Raw genomic sequence first — 22,741 nt, 5'->3', positions numbered from 1 at the left:
TAGATCCGCAGCTCAAGGATATGCCTGTGACCACCTAGAAACTCCGATGCAAGATGCGTGTGGTAACAGCCTCCTGTTTGTAAGGAAGTCCTATTTGCAACCCTATAACCGCTGTCCTTGGAGGTGAGGGGACCACAGAAATGGGAAGGCTGTATCCCAAGAAGTTCCTGCTGCCGGGAAACTGTGTGATACCAACACTATCGGTTTGGGGATTTTTTTTTTTCTTTCTTTCTTTCTTTCTTTCTTTCTTTCTTTCTTTCTTTCTTTCTTTTTTTATGAAACTTGTACCCAATGGCACAAAATTCAGGAACTTTGAAATAATTTACACCTGGGAAGTTTTCACAACCGCCTCTAAAGCCTTTATCTTTTTCCCAAGAGCACTGGCTTAGCGGCTTTTGAGAACAGAATTTAGGTGTTGGGTTTTTCATGAGGGCTGGAGCATCTCCTGCCCGGAAGCCCTGCCAGTTCCATGATGGCTGAGAACTGGTGCGCTGACTTATGGAGCTGATCCTGTGCAGATATTATTGTGCTTTTACTGAATACGTGTGCCATGAATGTGGAATGGAGATTCATTGGACTGATCTCTTTTTTAAGCTTTAGAAGGGAAAATTAAATGGCTGTAGGATGTGTCTTACCAGAGGCTTAAGGTAATTACACATTAAGGCCAAAACCATTTTAGTAAGGATCCATCCCTGGGAATATAGAGGTAAGCAGTGTGAAACGCAGTTGACATAGGAACCCAGGATCCAAGTGCGTTATTACTGAATTTTCCGCCACGTAGTTAGTGGTGCGACACCCACCAGAGGAAGCGCATACATTGTGCTAGGTACACACAAGGGAAAGTCATAGAAAGAAGAAAAATTGCCATCATGTAGTTTTATATCAAGGATGACATGTGTAGAAGATTCTCTTCCCTTTCATGTCTGTAAAGATCACCTGGCCCGGCCTTTCCAGTAGGATGAGATGTCGCCATGATCAGAAACCATCAGGCATTGCCTTGTGGACTGAATAAGATAAAGAGCAAAGCGTATGCCGTTGCACGCTCACCCTTCATGCTGCTCACACGGTCCTGTATTCACCGAATAGATGCCACATACCCCGATGGTCATTCAGCGGGTCTCTATCTGTTCTGTATGAGGCATGATGCAGGGACCCTATTTCCAAAGATTCTGGTTATATTTCCCCAGTCTGTGTGATCCACACTGACCTAAAACATCTGCCTCCCTTACTATACCCTCTGGTGTGGGACCAGCAAACTGCTTACACCACGCGGTCTAGCTCAGATACACCTCCTCTGTGAAGCCCTTCCTGATTCTGCAAGGCACAGGTGGGCACTTATTCCATAGGACCTCACAGTGATTTGGGCACAGTTTTGTCCCAGCTCTGCTTGGCTTAGCTGTCTCCATGCGTGGACCCTTTGCACCGCCTGCGCCTGGGGTTGTAGCCAGCACACAAGGAGTCGCTCCTCAGGTGTTTCTTGAATTAATGAATGTATTGTCAAGTGGGGCACATAGAGCTATTGGAAAAGGTTTAAGAGTAGTTTTCACATCACTGCATCCTGGATATGCAAGGCTGTTATTGCCTTACTGTGTTTTATCCATAGCTTAAAGAATGTGGATGGATGTATTCAAAACTGAAGAATCTTTTCTCTAGATTTCCATATTATTTTGTTTAATGTTCTTAATATAGTCTTTCTCCTTTGCATTGTGGACACCATACACACACACACACACACGGCATCTGCCACCCAGATGGGTGCATCTGGATACGTGCATCCTCTTCTTTACCCAAAAAAAACAGCACAGTTTCTCCAGTCCAAGAGGTGCCTTGGAAATAAAACAAGGGCAGAGCTGTATTTTCCCCCTGGCCCTCCCTTCTCTCATACTCCTGGCCCTTTTGCTCTTCCACTTGACAAATGGCAGCAGCCCATGGATGCCCCTCCTTTGCTCTCTGTGAGATTTGCTCCCAGCAGTGATGGCTGAAACTGCAGTGCAGATGAGACAACGTGGGTGCACCAGGTTTAGCTCAGCAGTAGTGACAAACATGCCAGGGCCAAGACCTTCTGAGCCTACTAGGTGCCATCTTGCTCCTTTATGCACAACCCAAACCCATGCCCTCTGTGACCTCACCATTTGTCCCTACATTTGTCCCAGTCCTTCCTGGTGGGGCTCACCAGACCACATGCTTCCATGTTCTTCAACAGCCCGCTCGCAGTATCACCAGAAAGGGGTCCTGCCACTGGCAGCCCAGAGTGGCTCATAGTCCATCTGGCCATTGCCCAGACCTCTGTCGAGTCAAACTTTTGCTTTGGCTCAGTTGATTCCTGGAGTTCCAAGACGAGGATGACTTCATTTTCTTCTTGTCCCATATTTTGTTCCTCTCTCCACAATGCCTCACCAGCCTCTACGCTGTCCTCTGAATTCACTGACTTGCCTCATTTAATATCTGCAGATTACCTGTGGTACAGTTCCCTCCTCCGGTATAACATTCCTCTGTTCTGATCAACCCATGCAACATAAAACCCAACCAAAATGATCCCAGATTTTTTCCTGCTGCCTGAAGCCCAGCCAGCACCTCACCTCATGGCCTCATTCTTGCTTGCCAGCAATTAGAGGCGTAATTGAATGGCATGCTGTACAATGAAGAGATGGCCAGGTGCCATTTCGAGTGACAGTCTCCCTCTCTGCAGAAATCAAAACTGATTGAAAGAAAGAGACCATTGTGGTCACTGGAGTCAAGAATTATATTTCGGGTGTTTTCTCACCATCAGAGAGAGAGCCTCTGAATTTATGTCCTTGGCTGAACACTGGACCTGGACCATGGACAAGTGTGCCGTAACGGCAGTAAGAGGGTGGGGAAAGGAAGTGGCCATGTGCAAACAGCCCTAAGCAGGACCCATCTCTCCAAGGCACAGAGCATTCCTATGGTAACCTGTATCCTTTTAGCCAAGGACATTCAATTGCTCCCTCATTTGAGTGCCATGTGGTTGGGGTAGTAACTTTTGCTTTCCAGTCCACAAACTTGCCAGCAGAAAAGCTAAACCCACAGGGTCTGAAAGGACAAATAATAAGATTTTTACTTAATCCCTTAATAGCTGGGTCCCAGCTGGGTACCCTGCAAGGCGTGAACGGAATCTTACTCGTCTTTGTGAGCGAGCACAATGTGCTTAATGTTTGTTGAATTTAATTAAAAATCTCTTCTTAAGTGGAAGCAGATATGTCACTGGACAAAATTTAATTCCACAGAAGTTTTTGCTTCCTATTAATTTTACAGTCTGGACCACTTTTTACTCCACTAATGATTATACTTAATTGAAACATTATTTTAAACAGTGGTCTCCAGTTATAGCTACATTATAAATTTTTGCGGCCAGAGTAGTTTTGAGACAAATGATCATTTCAGATTCCAAACTTGTCGGACCAACTGTCAAGCTTCCTACAAGAGCTACCCTCTGGCTCAGGAGTCACACGAGATCCGCTTAAGCGAGCATTGACAGCATTGACACGCTTTTCATGGCTGAGGAAATATTAAGACAATTTATGTTCAAAGTTATCCCTCCGGTTACAAATTAAATTGTATTAAGTTGGAAATTCGGAAACTCCAAATGCCTGGCCCATTAGCAACAGAGCTAAGAGAAAACTGTAGGATAAGTGATGGTGTTTTGCCCCACAGCAATCGTGTAGTGGCCTAGACGGGAGGGTGGCGAGGGGACAGTGTGTTATTTGTGTAGAAACATCTTTTCAGACAGTTGCATGGCCTGTTGCCCGGTTACCTTTCTCACCCCTTACACAGCCGTTGGTAATACTTCCGTGCTGCCACCAAGGGGCAGCAGAGAGACAGGAAGGCCGAATTTGGGGCGTTTTGTTTTTTGAAAGCTAAAGATTCCACTGAGGGGGGGGGGGCACTTGATGGGATGAGCACTGGGTGTTATGCTATACGTTGGCAAATTGAAATACAATAAAAAAAATTAATCAATTAAAAAAAATAAAGATTCCCCTTAACCGATTCTGACTTTTTCTCCAAAATAGATTTACCCACCTTAAACCAGTGAAATTTATCCGTTTTTTTTTAATTTATCCATTTTAAACCGTGTATTTCAAACAAAACGACAACAGAAACTCTGAGGCATTTAGTATGATTTTTTTTTTTTTAGCAAAGTAATAAAAACAAATATTAGGCCTCTGATGAATATCCGTTCGGCATTTTTATTGAGCAGCTGTCACTCTGCTAGGTACTGGGATCGCAGTGATGAACAAGAATTAGTTCTGTCCCTGAGAAGCTCACTGTCCTCTGGGAAGCAGATCTACACAAATAATGAAAGGTGTCATTGGATCAGTGTTCTGTTAGGGGGATGTGTAAAATGCTTTACAGGGTAGGGCGAAGCCAGCTGCTCTTCCAGCCCGCCTTCAGTCTCATCACTTCTCTGCTTCAGCCTGTCTCTTACACACACCAGGCACATGCAGGCTGGGGTGGGGGCACTTTTGCTCCAGTCCAGCTGCCTGGACAGCCCCCTCCCTCCGAGACACACATGCACACAGCTGCCCAAACCCAGCCTTTCTCTAGGATCCAGCTGGACCCTCTGGGAGCCTTTCTCTGTGATGTCTCCGGAAAACCTCCAAACAGTTATCATTTGCACTCATTTTTTTTGTTAAAAATTTTATTTATTTATTCATGAGAGACACACACAGAGAGAGAGAGGCAGAGGGAGAAGCAGGCTCCATGTAGGGAGCCCAACGATGGACTCGATCCTGGGTCCCCAGGATCAGGCTCTGGGCCAAAGGCGGTGCTAAACCGCTGAGCCCCCTGGGCTGCCCTGTGCTCATTTTATAGTCACTCTCCTGCCTAGTGATATCTGGACCTATTAGGAAAATTGTTTTTATCTGCCTTCAGCCCTTTCCAACCATGTGACAAATGGCAGCAGCCCGTGGAATTCAAGAAACACCTGAGGAGTGTCTCCTGTGGCTACGACCCCAGGTGCAGCCAATGCAAAGTGTCCACAGAGATTATAAGCTCTTCGAGGGCAGTAACCATTCCCACTCCTCTTTGCATTCACAGTACCTGGCCTAGCCCTTGTGGGGGAGGTGCGTGTAAGTGTGTGTGTGCACGCGTGCCTTGTTCTAATCCTGTGGCCTCTCTTCATCAGCACATGGATCTCTGTACATCTGCACCCAGAGCCCAACATTCAAGTGGGTGGGGCCGTTCTTCAGAAGTTCTCCTTGTCCTTGCAGGATCGCAGTTCCCTATTTTCCGCTGTGTGCACAGAAACACCCACGAGGAGGTTCCTGAGAGCTACTGTGACTCCAGCATGAAGCCCACCCCCGAGGAGGAGCCCTGTAACATCTTCCCCTGCCCGGCCTTGTAAGATAGCCTCCCTGGGGAGGCCACCTGTTATCGGGTCACTTCTGGCTTCTTGTGCATAGGACCTTTTTTTATTAAAGATTTTATTTATTTATTCATGAGAGACACAGCGAGAGAGGCAGAGACACAGGCAGAGGGAGAAGCAGGCTCCCTGAGGGGAGCCCGATGCAGGACTCAATCCTAGGACCCCGGGGTCATGACCTGAGCCAAAGGCAGATGCTCAACCGCTGAGCCCCCAGGTGGCCCTACATAGGACCTTAGTAGCAGATATAAAATCTGTCTGCATCTGATTTAGAACATGAGACTCGGTCTGGGCATGAACTGCAGTCTGTTGAGCAAGCGCACCAGTCTCTGGGGATGCATGGGGAAGCCTGTAGCCTTTAGCAGTGAGCACACACCTTTGGTGATTGGGAGCAATTATGTGTTAGCCTGGTGAGGGAAGCGGAGAATCACAATCCAGCGTGGCTGGTGTTGTGGGTGAGCTGTGACCAGAGAGAATGTGGGTCACAGATACATGGGCCAGGAGAAGTCAGGAGAAGTGTCTGAGGGGAGGTCTTGGGCTGGTTATTGAATGATAAAGAGGACACGTCCAGGAAAACAGAGGGAAGGGGCCCCCAAGAGGGTCCTGACATAAGTTTCAATGTAAGAGAAACATTCTCCTACGTATTGTGTGTGCTGATGCCTTATTTAACTAAGTGACAAAGCAGGACATCAGGGGAGGACCGTGAAACTGATTAAGTAGCTCGTGAAAAATAAAGAACGTTGGGTCAAGGCTCCTAAGTCCCAACATGAGTTAATGTTCTACAGGGTGGAAAACTAACGTTCGGAGTTGGGGGGGTAGGGGGGTCTTTTACTAGATAAAAATCACCTGCACCTTCTCAGTTTTCTTTCATTTTCTAAAACTGGACCCTCAAAAAATAAAAAATAAAAACTGGGCCCTCGTCACTGGTAGCTTCCATGTCAACCAAGTGACACTCCTTCACAGAGTCCAATGGTCCTGAGCACACCGTTAAGCAGTGCTCCAGGGTGAGGACCACCCAGAAGGACCCTGATAGTCCTGTGTAGCCGGTGGGGGTCAGGCTGTCTTCTTGCTGACTGAAGGTGACATGTCCCTGTCGCGCTCTCTCGTTCCTGAGCTAGCTGGGACATCGGAGAGTGGTCTGAGTGCAGCAAAACCTGCGGCCTGGGCATGCAGCATCGCCAAGTTCTGTGCCGCCAGGTGTACGCCAACCGCAGCCTGACCGTGCAGCCCTACCGCTGCCAACACCTGGAGAAGCCTGAGACCACCAGCACCTGCCAGCTCAAGATCTGCAGTGAGTGGCAGATCCGGACAGACTGGACCTCGGTACGTGGGGCTCCCCCTCCCAAGACTCACTGCTGTCCCCCACACACAAGCCCACCACCAAGACCTCGCTCAGGACAGCCCTGAAGTCTCCTAGAAGGACCCCATCCCAGGGGGCTCTTGGGGGGACTGTTTTGCAAACCATAGGATCTACCAATAGCACGATGGAGTTAAGGCTGGTGTGTATCAGTCACCCACAGCCGAATTTAAGGATGAGCCCCTGGGAGCCGTGTGTACACGGCTCTGTCCCGTGTGTAATGAGAAGCCCACTCCTTCCAAGCTTGCACCCCTGTTTTGTAGATGACAGAGCTGAGGCCCAGAGCAACAGGTAGGACATCCAAGGTCTTAGAGAAAAGGTGGTGAAGTGTTCAGGGCTGGGATCCTCCCCACGTAGCATGGCATTGTGGGGGTCTCACCACAGCCGTCCACTCAGGTGGCAGGTGGCAAGGATGAGGGCACCAGAGCTCAAGAGCCCCCTCCCCCCGGAGGTAATGCTGCCCGTCCCGCTGACGTGTTCCTCCTGTTTTAGTGCTCAGTGCCCTGTGGAGTGGGACAGAGGACCCGAGACGTGAAGTGTGTGAGCAACATTGGGGACGTGGTTGATGATGAGGAATGCAACATGAAGCTCCGGCCGAATGACATTGAGAACTGCGACATGGGACCCTGTGCCAAGAGCTGGTTCCTCACTGAGTGGAGTGAAAGGGTGAGCATGACAGTGGGCAGAATGGGTTTTCTGCAGCCGGGACCACCGTACGCCCAGCTGACGGGCAGCAAGTGTCTGTTGCAGGCACCCCAACACCACGGAGGTGAATCACTAGCTTAAGAATCCCAAGGGGAATTTCTGACTTTGGGGAAATTCCTTCTGTCCTTATACAAAGACCCAGGGGCTCCAGGGGTGAGCAGTGGATGTGAAAGAATTAGTTCTCCTTCATGCTCCATGTGAATATTAAATACTGAAATACTAAATCAAGTGAACAATTACATCACGCCTCTCACGTGTTTGGTGAGTGCCTGGCATCTAAAAGGCACCCAGCAAGTGGCAGGCCCCTTCCTCCTTCCTAACTCAGCACAGTTCACAGACCGTTCCCCTCCCCAGTAGACTGGCCTCCTTGGGGTCCTTGGATCAGCTGTCAGTGATGACGTCTGAAGCGTATTAGTTATATGTGTGCACCAGTTACCTGTGTGCAAGGAAACCAGCAAGAGCTAGAGTTCATCTATCAAAGACAAAACTAGGGGCAACTGGGTGGCTCAGTTGATTAAGCATCCAACTCTTGGATTTCGGCTCTGGTCATGATCTCAGGGTTGAGACTGAGGCCCATGTGGGGCTATGCTGGCCATGGAGCCTGCTTGGGAGTCTCTCTCTCTCTCTCTCCCCCCCCCACCCCTCCCCTCCTTGCTCCCATGCATCATGTGCATGCTGTCCCTAAAAAAAAAAAAAAAAAGATTTATAAGGATTCTGGAGTTGGGTCATGGTGATAGTTGCACACAGTGTAGATATAATTTATGCCACTGAAATGTACACTTAAAATGATTAAAACGGTAAATTTTATTGTATGTATTTTGCCACAATGAGAAAAAAGGTGCAGGGAAAAGTACTAAGCAAAATTCAGAGCGTATCTTGGGGTCAGGAAGAGAGAGCCAGGAGGAGATAAGGAGCTTCATTCCTTTTCTTATGGAAGCTCCTGACTGGCTGGCAGTGGGAGAGGCCACCAGGAGATTGCTCTCGGGGCAGCAGACTGGCCCCCACGCCCACAGTTTGGTGGTTTGGGTGTCAGGATTCTCTAGAGCCCTTGGAAACTTGAGCTGTCAACAGGACTGGCTGGCTCTGTCTTCAGTACCTTTCTCTCGGTTGGGCCCGGTGTGCACCTTAGAATCCCTCACTGTGCTCCCAAACTGTAGTGTGCCTTCAGATCACCTGAAAACCCACCCACGGTGCCTAGCCTGGGTCAGCGCCAGGAGGTGCCTTCCTCATGGGCTCCCAGGGGGGCACAGAGGCCACTGGTCCAAGGGGAAGAGAGGACTAGGTGAGTTCACAGAACCTTAGGAAACAGCTCAGGAGCCTCCTCTCCCCCCAGCATCGTGTGAACAACGGGGCGACATGTCAAGTTCAGAGGAGTAAATCTCCATGGGTCACCATCCCGCCACGTGGGTGGATTCCTCGGCCAGCATCCTTTCTGACTGCTTCTCCCTCTCACTCTGCTGTCCCTCTGCTTGTGCTTTCGCTCTCTCGCTCTCTGTCAAATAAATGGATAAAATCTTGGGGAAAAAAAAGGTTGGGCAAAAATTATTTTTATCACATATACAAAAAAACCTTACATTAAAATGGCTGTATCCTATAATATAAAAGTTTGTGATACAAACACAGAATTTATCATACCAATTGTCATGAATCAAAAGGTACAAGATCACTTGAAGTCTAGAGCACTTAAGTCCTTTTAATCCTTAATACATTATGGGACACCTCATAAAGAATATGCAGGGCCTAAGGTAATTTCATCTACAAATGTTCAATGACTCATACTTCCAAATAGACTGAAGCTTGGAAATTTTTCTAAAGGTTCACATTCACTAGAGGAAATGCAAGGTTTAGAATGCTCATGTGAAGATTAAAATAGCTGAATTTATTTTCTCAGTAAATGCTTCCTCATCTTCATCAATCATTTTTCTAAAATATAAAGAGAATTGTTTATATTAACACAAACAGTATAATCAAAAGAAGACAAAGATAGTGCAGGACAACTGAGTTTATAATACATCTCAAATATTTCATCTAAAATATTTAATTAGGGGATCCATGCGGGGCTCAGCGGTTTAGCACTGCCTTCGGCCCAGGGTGTGATCCTAGAGACCCGGGATCGAGTCCCACGTCGGGCTCCTCACATGGAGCCTGCTTCTCCCTCTGCCTGTGTCTCTGCCTCTCCCTCTCTCTCTCTCTCTCTGTCTCTCTCTCTCTCATGAATAAATAAATAAAACCTTTTAAAAAATAAGAAATAAATAAAATAAAATATTTAATTATAGTTTTTATGAGACTACAGATTTAATAACTTATCTCTACTTAACAAATAGTAAATAGCCATTTTCTACTTTTTTAATGTGTATTTGCAAACATGTTCTCTCAAAAGAATTTTTCACTTGAATAATATGCACTTCCAATTAAAGACCTAATGTAGTTATGGATAAAAAAATGTTCACTTTTCCCGGTCATAAAGTAACATATAGCATCATAAAAAATATTTAAAAATCAGAAGAGCATACCTATAATCTTTTCATTAGCAGATAGTAAGTTAAGATTTTTAAACTATATTGTCAACCTTTTTTCTACTCATACATACTTTACATACATAGTGTTTTTGTATTCATACATATTTAAAGGACACAAATCATAATACTATGTCTATCATTTTGTAACCTTTTTTCACATATGTATTTATTATAAGCATGTTAATGACATTGAAAACTTTTAAATCATGAACTTTTTAAAGGTTTTATTTATTTATTTATTTATTTATTTATTTATTTATTTATTCATGAGAGGTACAGAGAGAGGCAAAGACACAGGCAGAGGGAGAAGCAGGCTCCCTGCGGGGTGCCCGATGTGGGACTCAATCCCAGGACCCTGGGATCAGGACAGGAGCCAAAGGCAGATCCTCAACTGCTGAGCCACCCAGGTGCCCCTAAAGCATGACTTTTAAGTAGACTAAGCTATTGTTTGCCTCCTATAACTGAATCAACCCCTATTTTTATTTCCTCTCCAACAAACACTTGTAAATTTCCCTTTCATGTAAATTTGTTCCGCATCGTAACCTAAGTACTTGCTGGATCTAACACTTGTCTTAAAATTCCAAATAAAGGAAAGAATGAGCACTTTATTCTTCTGTTTAGGGAACTTCTTTGTTCTTTTTCGGAAAGATATCTTAAACCATATCAATTTAATACAATGATGTAAATAAGTAGGTAATTTTGCTTTATTGACCCCCAGAACATAACATTATTCCCGAATGTTCCCACTTGGAGTAGATGAGTGGGAAGGGGGTGTGGGTGGTTTTCAGGAAGGTGCACTGGCTTCGGCAGCACTTCCCCCAGGATTTATGTCTTATTATACCTCGAGCAAGCTGCTCTCTGACCCTCTGTTTCCTCATTGGTAACTGCTGAATGAGCATTAAAGGGATGACATATTTGAAACCATGACCTCCATGAGATTGGTTACCATGGAATGAGCCTCTGAATCACCAGTTAGCTTCACAAAAGGGTCAGTCCCCAGAAATGACCAGCTGGTGGCAGTCTTTCATATGTGACTCGTGGTCTGTATAAAAGTCAACCTTGTTAAGCTTTAGGCTGAGCTATCCCATTTTTTTGCCATTGGAATAAACATGTATTGAGCACCTAATAATGCCAGGCGTGAATGAGATACAGCCTCCATGTAAAGAGGTGAAGGGGGAGAGATTAAAGAAAATGTGATAGAAGTGTACAAATACTTAAGGATCCAGAAGACATCCTGTTGCCCAATTTAAAATAAAAGAAAAAATAAAAAATAAAAAAATAAAAATAAAATAAAATCAGTTGTGGCCCCTGGGTGGCTCGGTTTGTTAAGTGTCTGACTTCGGCTCAGGTCATGATCCCAGCGTCCTGGGGGCTCAGCAGGGAGCCTGCTTCTCCCTCTCCCTCTACCTGCTGCTCCACTTGGTTGTGCTCTCTCTCTCTCATTCTCTGTCAAATGAGCCAATGAAAGCATTGAAATTAAACTAAATTAAATTAAACTCTACCTAATTGAGTTGAGCTTGTGAACTCAAACCTGATTCTTCTCTTAAACTTCCAGGGCTATGTAGTCTTTCTGACTCAATGACTCATCGTAAACACGTCTTTGCAGTACCTTTAACTGAGGGTGGGCCTTAATCAGACAGAGGCATCATTTACTTCTTAGTTCTGTAAATCAATGGACAGGTTTAAACACATGGGCAACATTTAGTCACAAGAGAGAAAAAAAAAAACTTTTAGAAAATCCACCAGCCTCAATTTTGTAACACCTAGTATCTAAGGATGTTTTCCAGAAGAAATAAGATGTTGTGCTTTCTGTTACTTAATTACGGAAGATGATGCGTGAACCTGAAGTTCAGGAATAGCCATGAGAGCCTTGTAGTCAGTCCTGAGAGGGCCGATTGGGCCAAGTTTAGCATTCAGCGGTCTGTGGAGTGAGAAGACAATCCACACCACACAGTTGCTTGGAAATTTCATGCATATCTGTGTTTGGTCAGCCCAGAAGTTCACCGAGGAGCCAGGTCCTTTTACCAAGAGGATTTGGTCCCTCTTGCAAGCACATCCTTCAGGGGCGGTGAGTGGGAGTGTTTCAAGGCCTGGCTTTGAAAGGTGGTCCCTGCTGCCTGGTAGAGGCCCATCGTTCCCCTCATTCCTGCTGAGAGGCTTCCCACACCTGGGCCAGTGTGGATAACTACTTCCAAGTTGAAATGCCTTTGTGCTGTTGTTGTGTAATAAGGAGAAATCCCTTACAGGCTCATCCTTCTAAGGCTCTCTCATTGGCACTTGGTCTGGGCACCTTAACATTCTTTTAGGGACACCTGGGTGGCTCAGTGGTTGAGCATCTGCCTTTAGCTCAGGGCATGATCCCCGGGTCCTGGAATCGAGTCCCAGATGGGGCTCCTCTCAGGGAACCTGCTTCTCCCTCTGCCTGTCTCTGCCTCTCTCTCTATGACTCTCATGAATAAATAAATAAAATCTTAAAAAACAAAATAACCCTACATTCTTCTTTTAAATGAAGCACATGAAGGTATGTGGAAATATTCCCAGATGTGAGTATGTTACTTGGTTTGGAAAGCAGAAATTAAGTTAGGTAAATGAAAATTACTTGGGAAGAAATATTCTTAATGTTCAAAACAGGAAGATGACTTAATTTGCCTTACATTCTTCGGGAGGATTTAAATATCTTGAGTGTTTAAAGCTAGGAAAGAGACCAGATAATATACAGCTGAAACAAAAAGCCCTTTAGCCTAGAACATTCCAATTATTGTAGCAAAGGATTTTGTTGTTGTTGTTGTTGTTGGCTCAGATTCCAAATAAGAAGGCAGATAGAGTGCAAGTCATGCAAAGGGTTTGTGAGCCTATAGGGAAGGAAAAAAAAAAAAAACTTTCCCTCTACCCTAAGTTCTGCAACTGAAGCCTGCATATTCAACTGACAAAAGCCAGATTAACAGGAGAAAAGCCAACACATTTTATCTAATGTTATTTTTTGTACATGGCACAGAGAGCCTCATAAGACAGAAGTAAAAAATCCCAAAGACACAATTAGACTTTAGGGCTTCTATACCATTTTAACAAAGATTGATAAATTTTGAAGAAGTGACTAAGCAAAGGAAAGGGGTTGGGGCTTCTAGAGGAAATAAAATACAAGAAAGTGGCTTAGAAATATATGGGGAAACTAATTGAAGATAAGGATTATTTGGGTAAAGTTTGTTAGTTTAGACTCATCCTGGCATCAGCTCCCCAACACTGATTATAAAAACGTTCTCTTCTTCCTGATACTAGGTGGAAATTTCCCACAGGAAGTTCATGCTCTACTTTTAGGCAGGGATAGGGAGGGCAGAGAGCCCTTCCTGGATCTGATGTTTCTCAAGTGCCTTCCGTTCAAAATAGGTCAATGTAGTATAATTTCGGGTGACATGTTCTCATCCCCTTCAGGCGCTTTGCTCTGGAGAGTTTCCTCCTTGAGGAGGCAGGCCCAGCCCAGCAGTGGTCATGTAAATGTTTGGTTATTCATCCAGGCTGTGACTTTACAAGACTAGATAGCCGGGACCCCTGGGTGGCTCAGCGGTTGAGCGTCAGCCTTTGACTTGGGTGTGATCCTGGTTCAAGGATCAGGCCCCACATCAGGCTTCCTGTGGGTAGCCTGCTTTTCCCTCTGCCTGTGTCTCTGCTTCTGTGTGTGTGTGTGTGTGTGTGTGTGTGTGTGTGTGTGTGTGTGTCTCATGGATAAATAAATAAAATCTAAAAAAAAAAAAAAGACTAGATAGCAATGTACAAAAATGAAAATGGCAATTTTGGTAAGGAAACAAAGCGGTATGTTTTTCTTTTCTCAAATTTCATTTAAACGATGTCACTTTTATTTTTTTTTAATAATCATGTTGGTAAAACAAACATTTTTAAGGGAATACCCAGCAGAAACCCTTAAGATGGGCTTTGGTTGTACTCTAAAGGGTCACTTTCAGAGTTGGAATGTGCTGGTGACAGAAGAGAAACGAGCAAGGAAGGACCCAAGTCTGTGTTCATTTATTCAACTGATATTCATGGATTTGCCCATGGGTAAGGTGCTGACCTGAGAAGGAAGTAAAGATGCTGCAATAGTCCCTGCCTTCACTGAAACTGCTTCTATAAAGGAAAAAGTACAGTAGGACATAAGTCACTTTAATACAAAGGAAGACAGTAGGGTGCACAGTACCTTGAGAATCCTGAGACTGGGAAGAATATATTTATCAGTGAAAGGAGTTTTCACAGAGGAGATGGCATTGGAGCTGAGCCTTAATGGATTTTGATGTGTCCTGGTGAAAGGGAAGACCCCTCTAGGCAGATGGAAGGAACAGTATGGACAAGGAACAGTGAAGGCTTCATGAGATTGGGAAATGGAGGACCCTGGCTCTGTCCAGCATGAGCTGTGTGGGAAAGAATAATGGGAAGTTAGCTTAGAAGACTGAGGTTGACTGAGGTGGTCTTATAGGAAAGCTTGAATGCAGGTGGGGAAGTCCATGTTGGAATGGGATGGCATCAGAGGGATTTTCAGCACAGCATTCCCAGCTCCTGATAGCCCAGCAAATTAAAAAAGGTGGTGAAGCTAAGCAACAAGCTGTGACCACAGTCCAGGGGAAGAATATTAGTGGTGCTGGGAACCACGGGCAGAAATAAACAAGACAGGAAAAATGTGGTGAAACCAGAATCTGTGAGACTGGACATTTGGCTAGATGTTGGAAACAAAAACTCAAAAGTAACAGTCAACTTTTGAATCCTTCTAGAGATTTGAGCACAAATTGGAAAACCAAGAGTATCAGTGGTGATGGTGGTGAAGGTGGTGTTCCATTGTTTCACGTGTTGGACGTGAGGTGTCTGGGAAGGCCTCAGACAAAGAGGTCCAGAAATGTCTGAACATACAGAATGAGAAGCAAAATTAGACAGCATTCCAAAGTATTTCAAGACAGATGAAAAATGCTCCTCAAGCTTTGGGGTATGACAGGAATGAGTTTTAGTAGGCCTTACAGGAGGGCAGAGTGTGACTGTAGGACAGAAATCACTGGTGGTTATGTGGCTTTAAGTGAGGACCTTAACTCTACCTTAGAGTGGGAATACAGAACTTGGCCCTTTAAAGCCCCTCATACCATGTATTGAGCACTTGCTATATGGAAAGCACATTATTCATTACCTGTAATGTGTTCCTATGCCAACCATCCAGATAAGCATGCCAGAGGTGGAAGGGGCTGGGTCCCTTGCCCCAGGCCACCCAGCCAGGAGAGATATTAACACTGATGTGTTTGGTTCCCAGGCCAAGTTCTCCCTCTATGGGGAGCTGTCTCCTAATACTATCACAGCTGTGGCCTTCAGGGACTAAGACCACCCTGCCTTAATATCAGGCAGCCATGTTGAGGTGATGGATTTCACTTCCCCAGCTTCCCCAGAACAGCCCAGACTCCCCAGAACATGCCCACATGTTCATGCTCTCATTCCTCTGCTGCTGGATATATTTTCAAAAGCAAAAGTCGAGACAGATCGTCTGACAAGTCTATCAGTTGCAACAGTGGGACAAGATATTTGGAATGAAGACTCTCCCAGAAAATCTAAAATGGGGGTTTGACCTACTGATAGCCTACAATGGATGGAGTAAGCTGTGTGTGAAAGTAGTCAGAGACTCCTGGGTGAAAGAGTTGGTAGGGAAAGAGATGTTCAGTCCTCCTCCACATCAATAGAACCTGCGGGGGCCTCCCCTCTAATGTGCCCTTCTCCTGTCTTGCAGTGCTCAGCGGAGTGTGGGGCTGGGGTGCGGACACGCTCAGTGGTGTGCATGACCAACCACATCAGCAGCCTGCCCCTGGAGGGCTGTGGGAACAACCGGCCAGCGGAAGCCACCCCATGTGACAACGGGCCCTGCACGGGCAAGGTGGAGTGGTTTGCAGGGAGCTGGAGCCAGGTGAGTGGCTGGAGCTGGCTGTGTTTGTCTATCCCTGGTAAGAGATGGCATACATAGCAGAGGGGTCAGGAAACAGGACTTGGTGTATCCCAGGTGTCCTGGGTTTGAATCCCAGCAGTGCTACTCGTGGCCCTGGAGAAGCTGCTTATGCTCTTGAAGCCTTGTTCAGGCAACAGTATTTCTTGAGCACTTACTACGCACTTCTGAGTGCTTGAAATATATCAATGCGCAAAGCAAATATCCCTGCCCTCAGGTAGCTTATGATCTAGCATGGTTTCTCTGTCTATAAAACGTTGTTAACAACCACACTGTGAGGTTATTTTTAGAAGTAATGTATATGAAGAATGTAGTACAGTGCCTGACATACAGCAAATACACAATAAATCATAACTGCTGCTGCAATTATTGTTGTTAATAAAGCCCATTTTGTCTATATTTGAGTGTCAGATGCACAAACAGATAGGATCCATATCCAAAGGAAGTAAAACCACGATCTCAAAGAGATACCTGCACTCCCGTGTTCATAGCAGCATTATTCACAGTAGCCAAGTTCTGGAAGTAACATAAGTGTCTGTTGACAGATGGATAAGGAAGATGTGAGATAGATATGTGTGTGTGTGTGTGTGTGTGTGTGTGTGCGTGTGTACATACATTATGGATGTCTTATGTGTATAGACACACACACATTACAGTATATGTATTGTGTGTATGCACATATTATATACATACAGAATGGAGTATTATTCAACCATAAAAAAGAAGGAAATCTTGCCCTTTGTGACAACATGGGTAGACCTGAAGGGCATTGTGCTAAGTTAAATAGGCCAGACAAAGACAAATAGTGCATGGTATCACTTATATGTGGAATCTGGGGAAATTAAAAAAAGAAGCAGAACTCAGGGAAACAGCAGAATGGTAGTTGCCAGGGTCGGGGGGGTGGTGGGGACATGGGGAGAGGTGGGTTAGAGTGTGCAAACTTTCTAAGATGAAGGAGTTCTGAGATTCTAGTATATAACATGGTGACTGTAACTGGTAATACTGTATCACTGAAATCTGCTAAGAGAGTAGAAGGGAAGCGATCTCACATGGTACAAAACAGGCAACTCTGTGAGGTGGTGGATGTGTTCATTAACTTGATTGTGAGAATCCTTTCATAGCACACATGTACATCAACTCATCATTTGTACATCTTAAATATATTGCAATTTTATTCATCGGTTATACCTCAGTAAGACTGAGGGGAAAATAGAAGCAGATAAAGGAAAAGTTGAGGTTGTTCCTTATAAAGAACGATAATACCAAATATTTTAATAAAGTAATTTCATGGATCAATTGTTTTTTTTCTCAGTATTCCAAAATTGAACACAGAAATGTGGAAAAGGTCATTCCTTCTTACTGCCCCATTATGATTGCCATTAGTATTTTGAGTTCTAGGACCACTTAGCACTGGCTCTTGGGGCTGGCTGGTTCTCCAAGGACTTTTTGGCTGATGATCATGAATCATACATTATCAGGGTCTCTGGCTCCATCTAGAATTTGATTTCTTTTAAGTAGCTTTAAAAACAGACCCTGAAAAAAAATTGCCCCATCCTTGTAAGCTGATATAACCCCCTTGGAAAGCAATTTGGCAATAAAATAAACCAACCATAAAAATGTTCATTTGCCTTAACCAGTCACTTCACTTCTGGGGATTCATTTTAAGGAAATAATTAACAGAAGGGGGAAAAAAGGCTTTTTTAAACAGAAGTGTTCATGACAGCGGGGCACGTAGGGATATTATGGTGTATCATAACTCATTAAAATATTATATAACAACAACAGTGATAATTAGGGAGACGTAGAAAGTACACATGATATAGTGACAAGGGAGAACCAGAATATGAAAATACAGGAACTTTATCTCAGCCGCTGCAAAGAATGGATTTTTATATGAACAACATGGGAAATGTTTTCTTCTCAAATATCCTTTAATGTTTTTATAATACAAACTGTCAAACATAGAAAATTCAAAAAGGAAGGGAATTCAAGTACCTGCAGCACTACCCGAGTGGCTGTCGGAGTCAGGCATAGCTGATAGCTGGTCCTGGCCCTGTTTCTCTGTGGTTCTTCTGACTTGAGACAACAACGTCTCAGAGCCTCTCTCCCCATCCAAACATAAGGATGAGAATATCTACTAATATATATCAGTTCATTTTCCCCATGTTCATTATTTTGTCTGCCAGCTGTTTCTATGTCATTATTGGTAGCAAAACACCTAGGACTCGAATCCCAAAGATAATACGGAGTAGGCCATATTGCACCAAATATCCACAGAAATGAGGCAAAGGGAAGAGCCCTGTGGGAAATTGTGACAGTGTCTACACAGTGAAGATAGGCAGAGCAATTCAACTTGAATGTCTACCAATCTCAAAACCAATCCTACCTCCCCAGAGGGGAGCAGGATTCAGGTTCTTTTTTGCTTGAGGGCCTCCTGTGGATTCCAGACCTAACTCAGAGAACTGAGAATGATGTGAATTTGGGTGAAGGCAGTGTTTGTTTCTGCTAAGATTAGAAACATGGTATTTATTACCTGGTTGTTCAAAAGGGTCAGACTGTGATTGAATGTGACGTGGTTTTAGTCCTGGATTTATAAGGGTGTTGGAGCCTGCTGTCACCTCCCTACCCTGGGAATCTGATGTTATCCCCAAAGAAAATGAAGTAGCGCGTGCTTATTTCTTGACACTAGAATGAGGATAAATGTTCCTTCCATCCATGTGGTTTGAGTGGTAGTTGGCATCCAGAACACCCCACTAGCCTGGTCACAAGTGACCTATCCAGGGTGGACATGTAACCCAGGCCAAGCCTATGAGAGTCCTTCCCTGGGACTTGAATGTAGACTTAAGGGAAGAGACTCTCTGGGAAGTTGTGAGCACAGGTGTTTCCAGTGGCCTTGTTGAGAGCTTGTGGAGATAACCAGCCCAAGAGAATAAGACCTATCAAGCTTAGGGAGTCTTTTTTCTATCTAGAGCCAAGTAGCCCAATTCCCACTCTTTAGGTATTCCACCAATATCTAGATTCATGCCTCGATGGATGCACAGATGTTTCTTTTCTTCCCTGCCAATTCTAGGTTTACTTCACCTGTAATTGTCTTTGTTCTGGGGGTCTTTCACAGTCTCTAGCCACTGGGAGCGGCCCTCTTGTCTGTGTGTCTGTCAAGATTTATCTTCATTGGCATCTAAGCAGACATTTCCACTCTCACCTTGGATCAGTGATCCACTAAAGTACACCTGCAAAAAAAAATAAAAATAAAGTACAACTGCAGGGATTATTCAGGTGTAGAAACACAGGTAATCACTACCCCTGCTCAGTGTATGTAGTTATCCCTATTAAAATGCCACCTCTGGCATCTATGCTTTTCTCCATGAATTATATCTTATCTGATATTTGCATTATTCTGATTTCTCATTGTTGATTTTCACCTGGTGTATCTTTGTCAACTTCTTATGTATTTTTTAAGATATGTCTTTTGTATGCAGGACTAGTTTTGTCTATTTTTATCCAACCTGCAAGTCTGTTTTTTTAAGAGTTAAATTTTAATCATTCACGTTTATTATAATCACCTGCATGTTTGGACTTTTCCCTGCCATCTTAATTTGTGTTTCTTATTTAGGTTATTGCCATGTTTTCTTGGTCTGTTTCTTCTTTCCTTTCTGCACATTTGTACAAATCAGGTTTCCTAATTCCATTTTTCCCCCTCTAACATTTTGGAAGTTATAAATCCTATTTTTATTCACTTAACAAATAACACTCAAGTTTTTAGCATGGAGTTTTAAACTGTCATGTTTCTATCTGTGTCATCAGTAATCACATCCTCCCCGCAAGGAAGACAGAAGTCATAAGTCCCCACTTATCTACCTCCACTTCCTCAATCCATAATATCTCCAAAAAGATGTTGAGATCATCTGGATCTTAACTCCATATTAATGTTAATGAATTTTATAGAAAATACTGATTTAGGTTTAAAAATAGCTTTCTCCCCTCCAAAGTTTATCTTTTTTATTGACATATAATTCACATACCATTAAATTCACCCTCTTAAAAGTATACAATTCAGTGGTGTTTAGTATATTCACAAAGCTGTACAACTATCACCACTGTCTAATTCCAAAACATTTTCATCATTCCCCAAAATCTCTGTCTCCATTATTAACAACAGCTTTTGCCCACTGTGGTTTGTATCTGTCCTGGCTGTGTCTTCTTCCTGGTTCTTTTTCATTTGATTAGAGACCATGACCCAGTAAGTCTTTCAAATAGAATCATGAGTAATTAAGTTTCTGAACCCTCAAATATCTGAAAACATCTTCCCTTTGACCTTTGATATGGTAGGGGCAGGTGCCTGTGCTTCCCCCTGGGCACAGTCAGGCCAGCCCCTCTCGTCCTGGTCAGCACCTTAGCTGATCACTCTGCCACCATCCTGAGGCCTCCCTCCTGCTCCCCGTATTCTTTCTCGCCTGAAGCACTTGAGCTGTTTCCTCTCTGCTGGGCTGGGCATCCTTCTCTATGTGCCTTGTGAACTGTGATGTGCTCCTTCAATTTAATCCCATCCACCTTTCACCATTCAAATGTTCCCCATAATTTCTGGTCCACCAAGCGTGAGTGCCCTTTCCTGTTTTCAGATATTTCATGCATGTACACATCTCCCGCCACACGCATCCATTCACTTGTCCCTAACACATGTGTTGTGCCCTCTCTGGCCATTTGGGGTAGAAGGCTGAGATATGTGCTCCTTCTCCCTTAATTACCAGTGTCTTCAAGGACTTTGCCAAATAGCAGAAAACAGCTTCAGATTTGGGTCAAGGTTTGTCGCCTGCTTCTCTGCCAAGCACTCAGCACAGACACAGACCCTCAGAGCAGTCAGGGGTCTTTCAGATCAGGTTTCCAAGCCCCCGCCCCCCTCGCTTGGCAAGTGAGACAGTCCACACCTGAGGAAGTGTGATATCTTGGCCAAAGACGCAGCTGTTTAGTGACGATGTCCCGACTAATTTCCATGTCTCCTGTCCTACCCCTGCTGCCCCCTGAGCCCTTGCACACACTCTCACTCCCCGTATAGGGGAGGCCAGACTTTCTCCCCTGGCAGCCGGACACTCCTGTCCTTCCTCTAATGCTGTCATTGTCTGTGGCATTTGAAAGAGAAGAACAGGGATCCCTGGGTGGCGCAGCGGTTTGGCGCCTGCCTTTGGCCCAGGGCGCGATCCTGGAGACCCGGGATCGAATCCCACGTCGGGCTCCCGGTGCATGGAGCCTGCTTCTCCCTCTGCCTGTGTCTCTGCCTCTCTCTCTCTTTCTCTGTGACTATCGTAAATAAATAAATAAAAAAAAAAAAAGAAAGAGAAGAACAAAACCTAGATATACTCCAAATCAGTCATTAACTTACATGGAATAAAATAGGAAAAACAGACCAAGAAGACTTGTTCTCTGGATGTTGTAGGAAGATGTCTCCCCCAAAAGAAGGGCACTAAGTGGAAACTGCTGAGGGTGATGTTTATTATGTCCTGTGTGACTAACAGACCACAGTCTATTGGTTTGGGGTTGCCTTTTTCTTCCGTAGATATGGGTGGGGTTTTCCCTGTTTCTATTTGACTATGTTCCTGCATATAGACAGCAAAGCTAATGTTAAGACTTTCAACTGAAGAAATTGTGAGGGGCTTTCTATAAAGATAGAGTATTTAAAGCCTCTAGAAGTATATGGATCACAGCCTTAAAATTCTGTAATCCAGAAGTATTAAGAGTAAACCACACATGAACAGAAAACACTTTACAAAGTAATAGATACTAAATAAAACAATTTGTGAGCAATTATACATGTCATGTTTCTGTACACTAATGAAACACTCCAACATGTGTAATTCTCGGACCCCCCCCTCTTTGTGTGACTACCTTCTCAAGCAGCTTCCCACCAAGCTGGGAAGTGAGAGGCTTGGATGCCACAGTCAAAGGTTTCCTGCCGGCCACCTGTTGGGTGGGGAGGGCTGACCAACGGGATATTGTCCCCAGTCTGGGATATTCTCAGCTTTGTGTGTCCCAAGGAATTTTAATGTAACCCTTTGTCCACAAGTGTGCAGGAGCTGAAAGACTAAACTCGTTCCCAGTATCCACCCACTGAGGCCCAGCAGATGGAACAGAAGGGTAGTCCATTGTGTTATAGTGAGAAGTGTTGGAATCTACTGGACAGGAACAACCAAACTGACAGGCTGGTGTGCCTTGCTGTGTGTGCCAGGGGAAGGGGCATCTAAGGTGGCCTGAAAGAAACCATTTCAGTCTCACAGAGGGCACCACGATCTCAGTGACCAGCATCCTGGTGCTATAATATAACACAGGGCACCCATTCTCCATTCCCAACACAGAGGTCTTAGGAAAACCAGAATCCACCTGCAGCACCTTATCCAGCAACATTTTCCAGGTGCCCCTGGGCTCATCATGACTGAATTGATGATAGAAAACACTCAGAACTGTCCCTGGATGTTCTCATCCCCTTTTCGTCATGTGACACCCATCCTTCTCTGATTTTTCTCCAGTGTTCCGTCGAGTGTGGGAGTGGGACCCAACAGAGGGAGGTGATTTGTGTTAGGAAGAACACAGACACCTTTGAAGTGCTGGATCCCTATGAATGTTCCTTCCTGGAGAAGCCCCCCAGCCAGCAATCATGCCACCTCAAGCCTTGCGGGGCCAAATGGTTTAACACAGAATGGAGCATGGTAAGTCATGGCGCTCTTGATAGAGATTGCATTAGTACATCATTCTTCTGCCTTCCTCCCATAGACATCCAGACACCTACTGTGTGTCGGGCACTGGGCTCAGCCCTCGAGTAGATTCTCTACAGT

At 44.7% G+C, this 22,741-nt stretch overlaps 1 protein-coding gene across 4 annotated transcripts in view; it reads left to right on the top strand.

Moving 5' to 3' along the window:
* Positions 1-22,741, top strand: part of THSD4 (thrombospondin type 1 domain containing 4) — a 575,779-nt gene that overhangs the window by 537,249 nt on the left and 15,789 nt on the right. For all 4 annotated transcript variants that reach the window (XM_055320025.1, XM_055320026.1, XM_055320024.1 and 1 more), the window contains 5 exons: positions 5,229-5,358; positions 6,499-6,703; positions 7,230-7,403; positions 15,708-15,881; positions 22,436-22,615. In XM_055320025.1, the coding sequence (XP_055176000.1) occupies positions 5,229-5,358; positions 6,499-6,703; positions 7,230-7,403; positions 15,708-15,881; positions 22,436-22,615 (863 nt within the window). The remainder of the gene's footprint in view (positions 1-5,228; positions 5,359-6,498; positions 6,704-7,229; positions 7,404-15,707; positions 15,882-22,435; positions 22,616-22,741) is intronic.

The sequence above is a fragment of the Nyctereutes procyonoides genome, unplaced genomic scaffold (assembly GCF_905146905.1).
Source record: "Nyctereutes procyonoides isolate TBG_1078 unplaced genomic scaffold, NYPRO_anot_genome, whole genome shotgun sequence".
NCBI classification, from domain to species: Eukaryota; Metazoa; Chordata; class Mammalia; order Carnivora; family Canidae; genus Nyctereutes; species Nyctereutes procyonoides.
The sequence above is the reverse complement of the archived record's forward strand: the minus strand, read 5'-3'. Positions and strand labels throughout refer to the sequence as shown.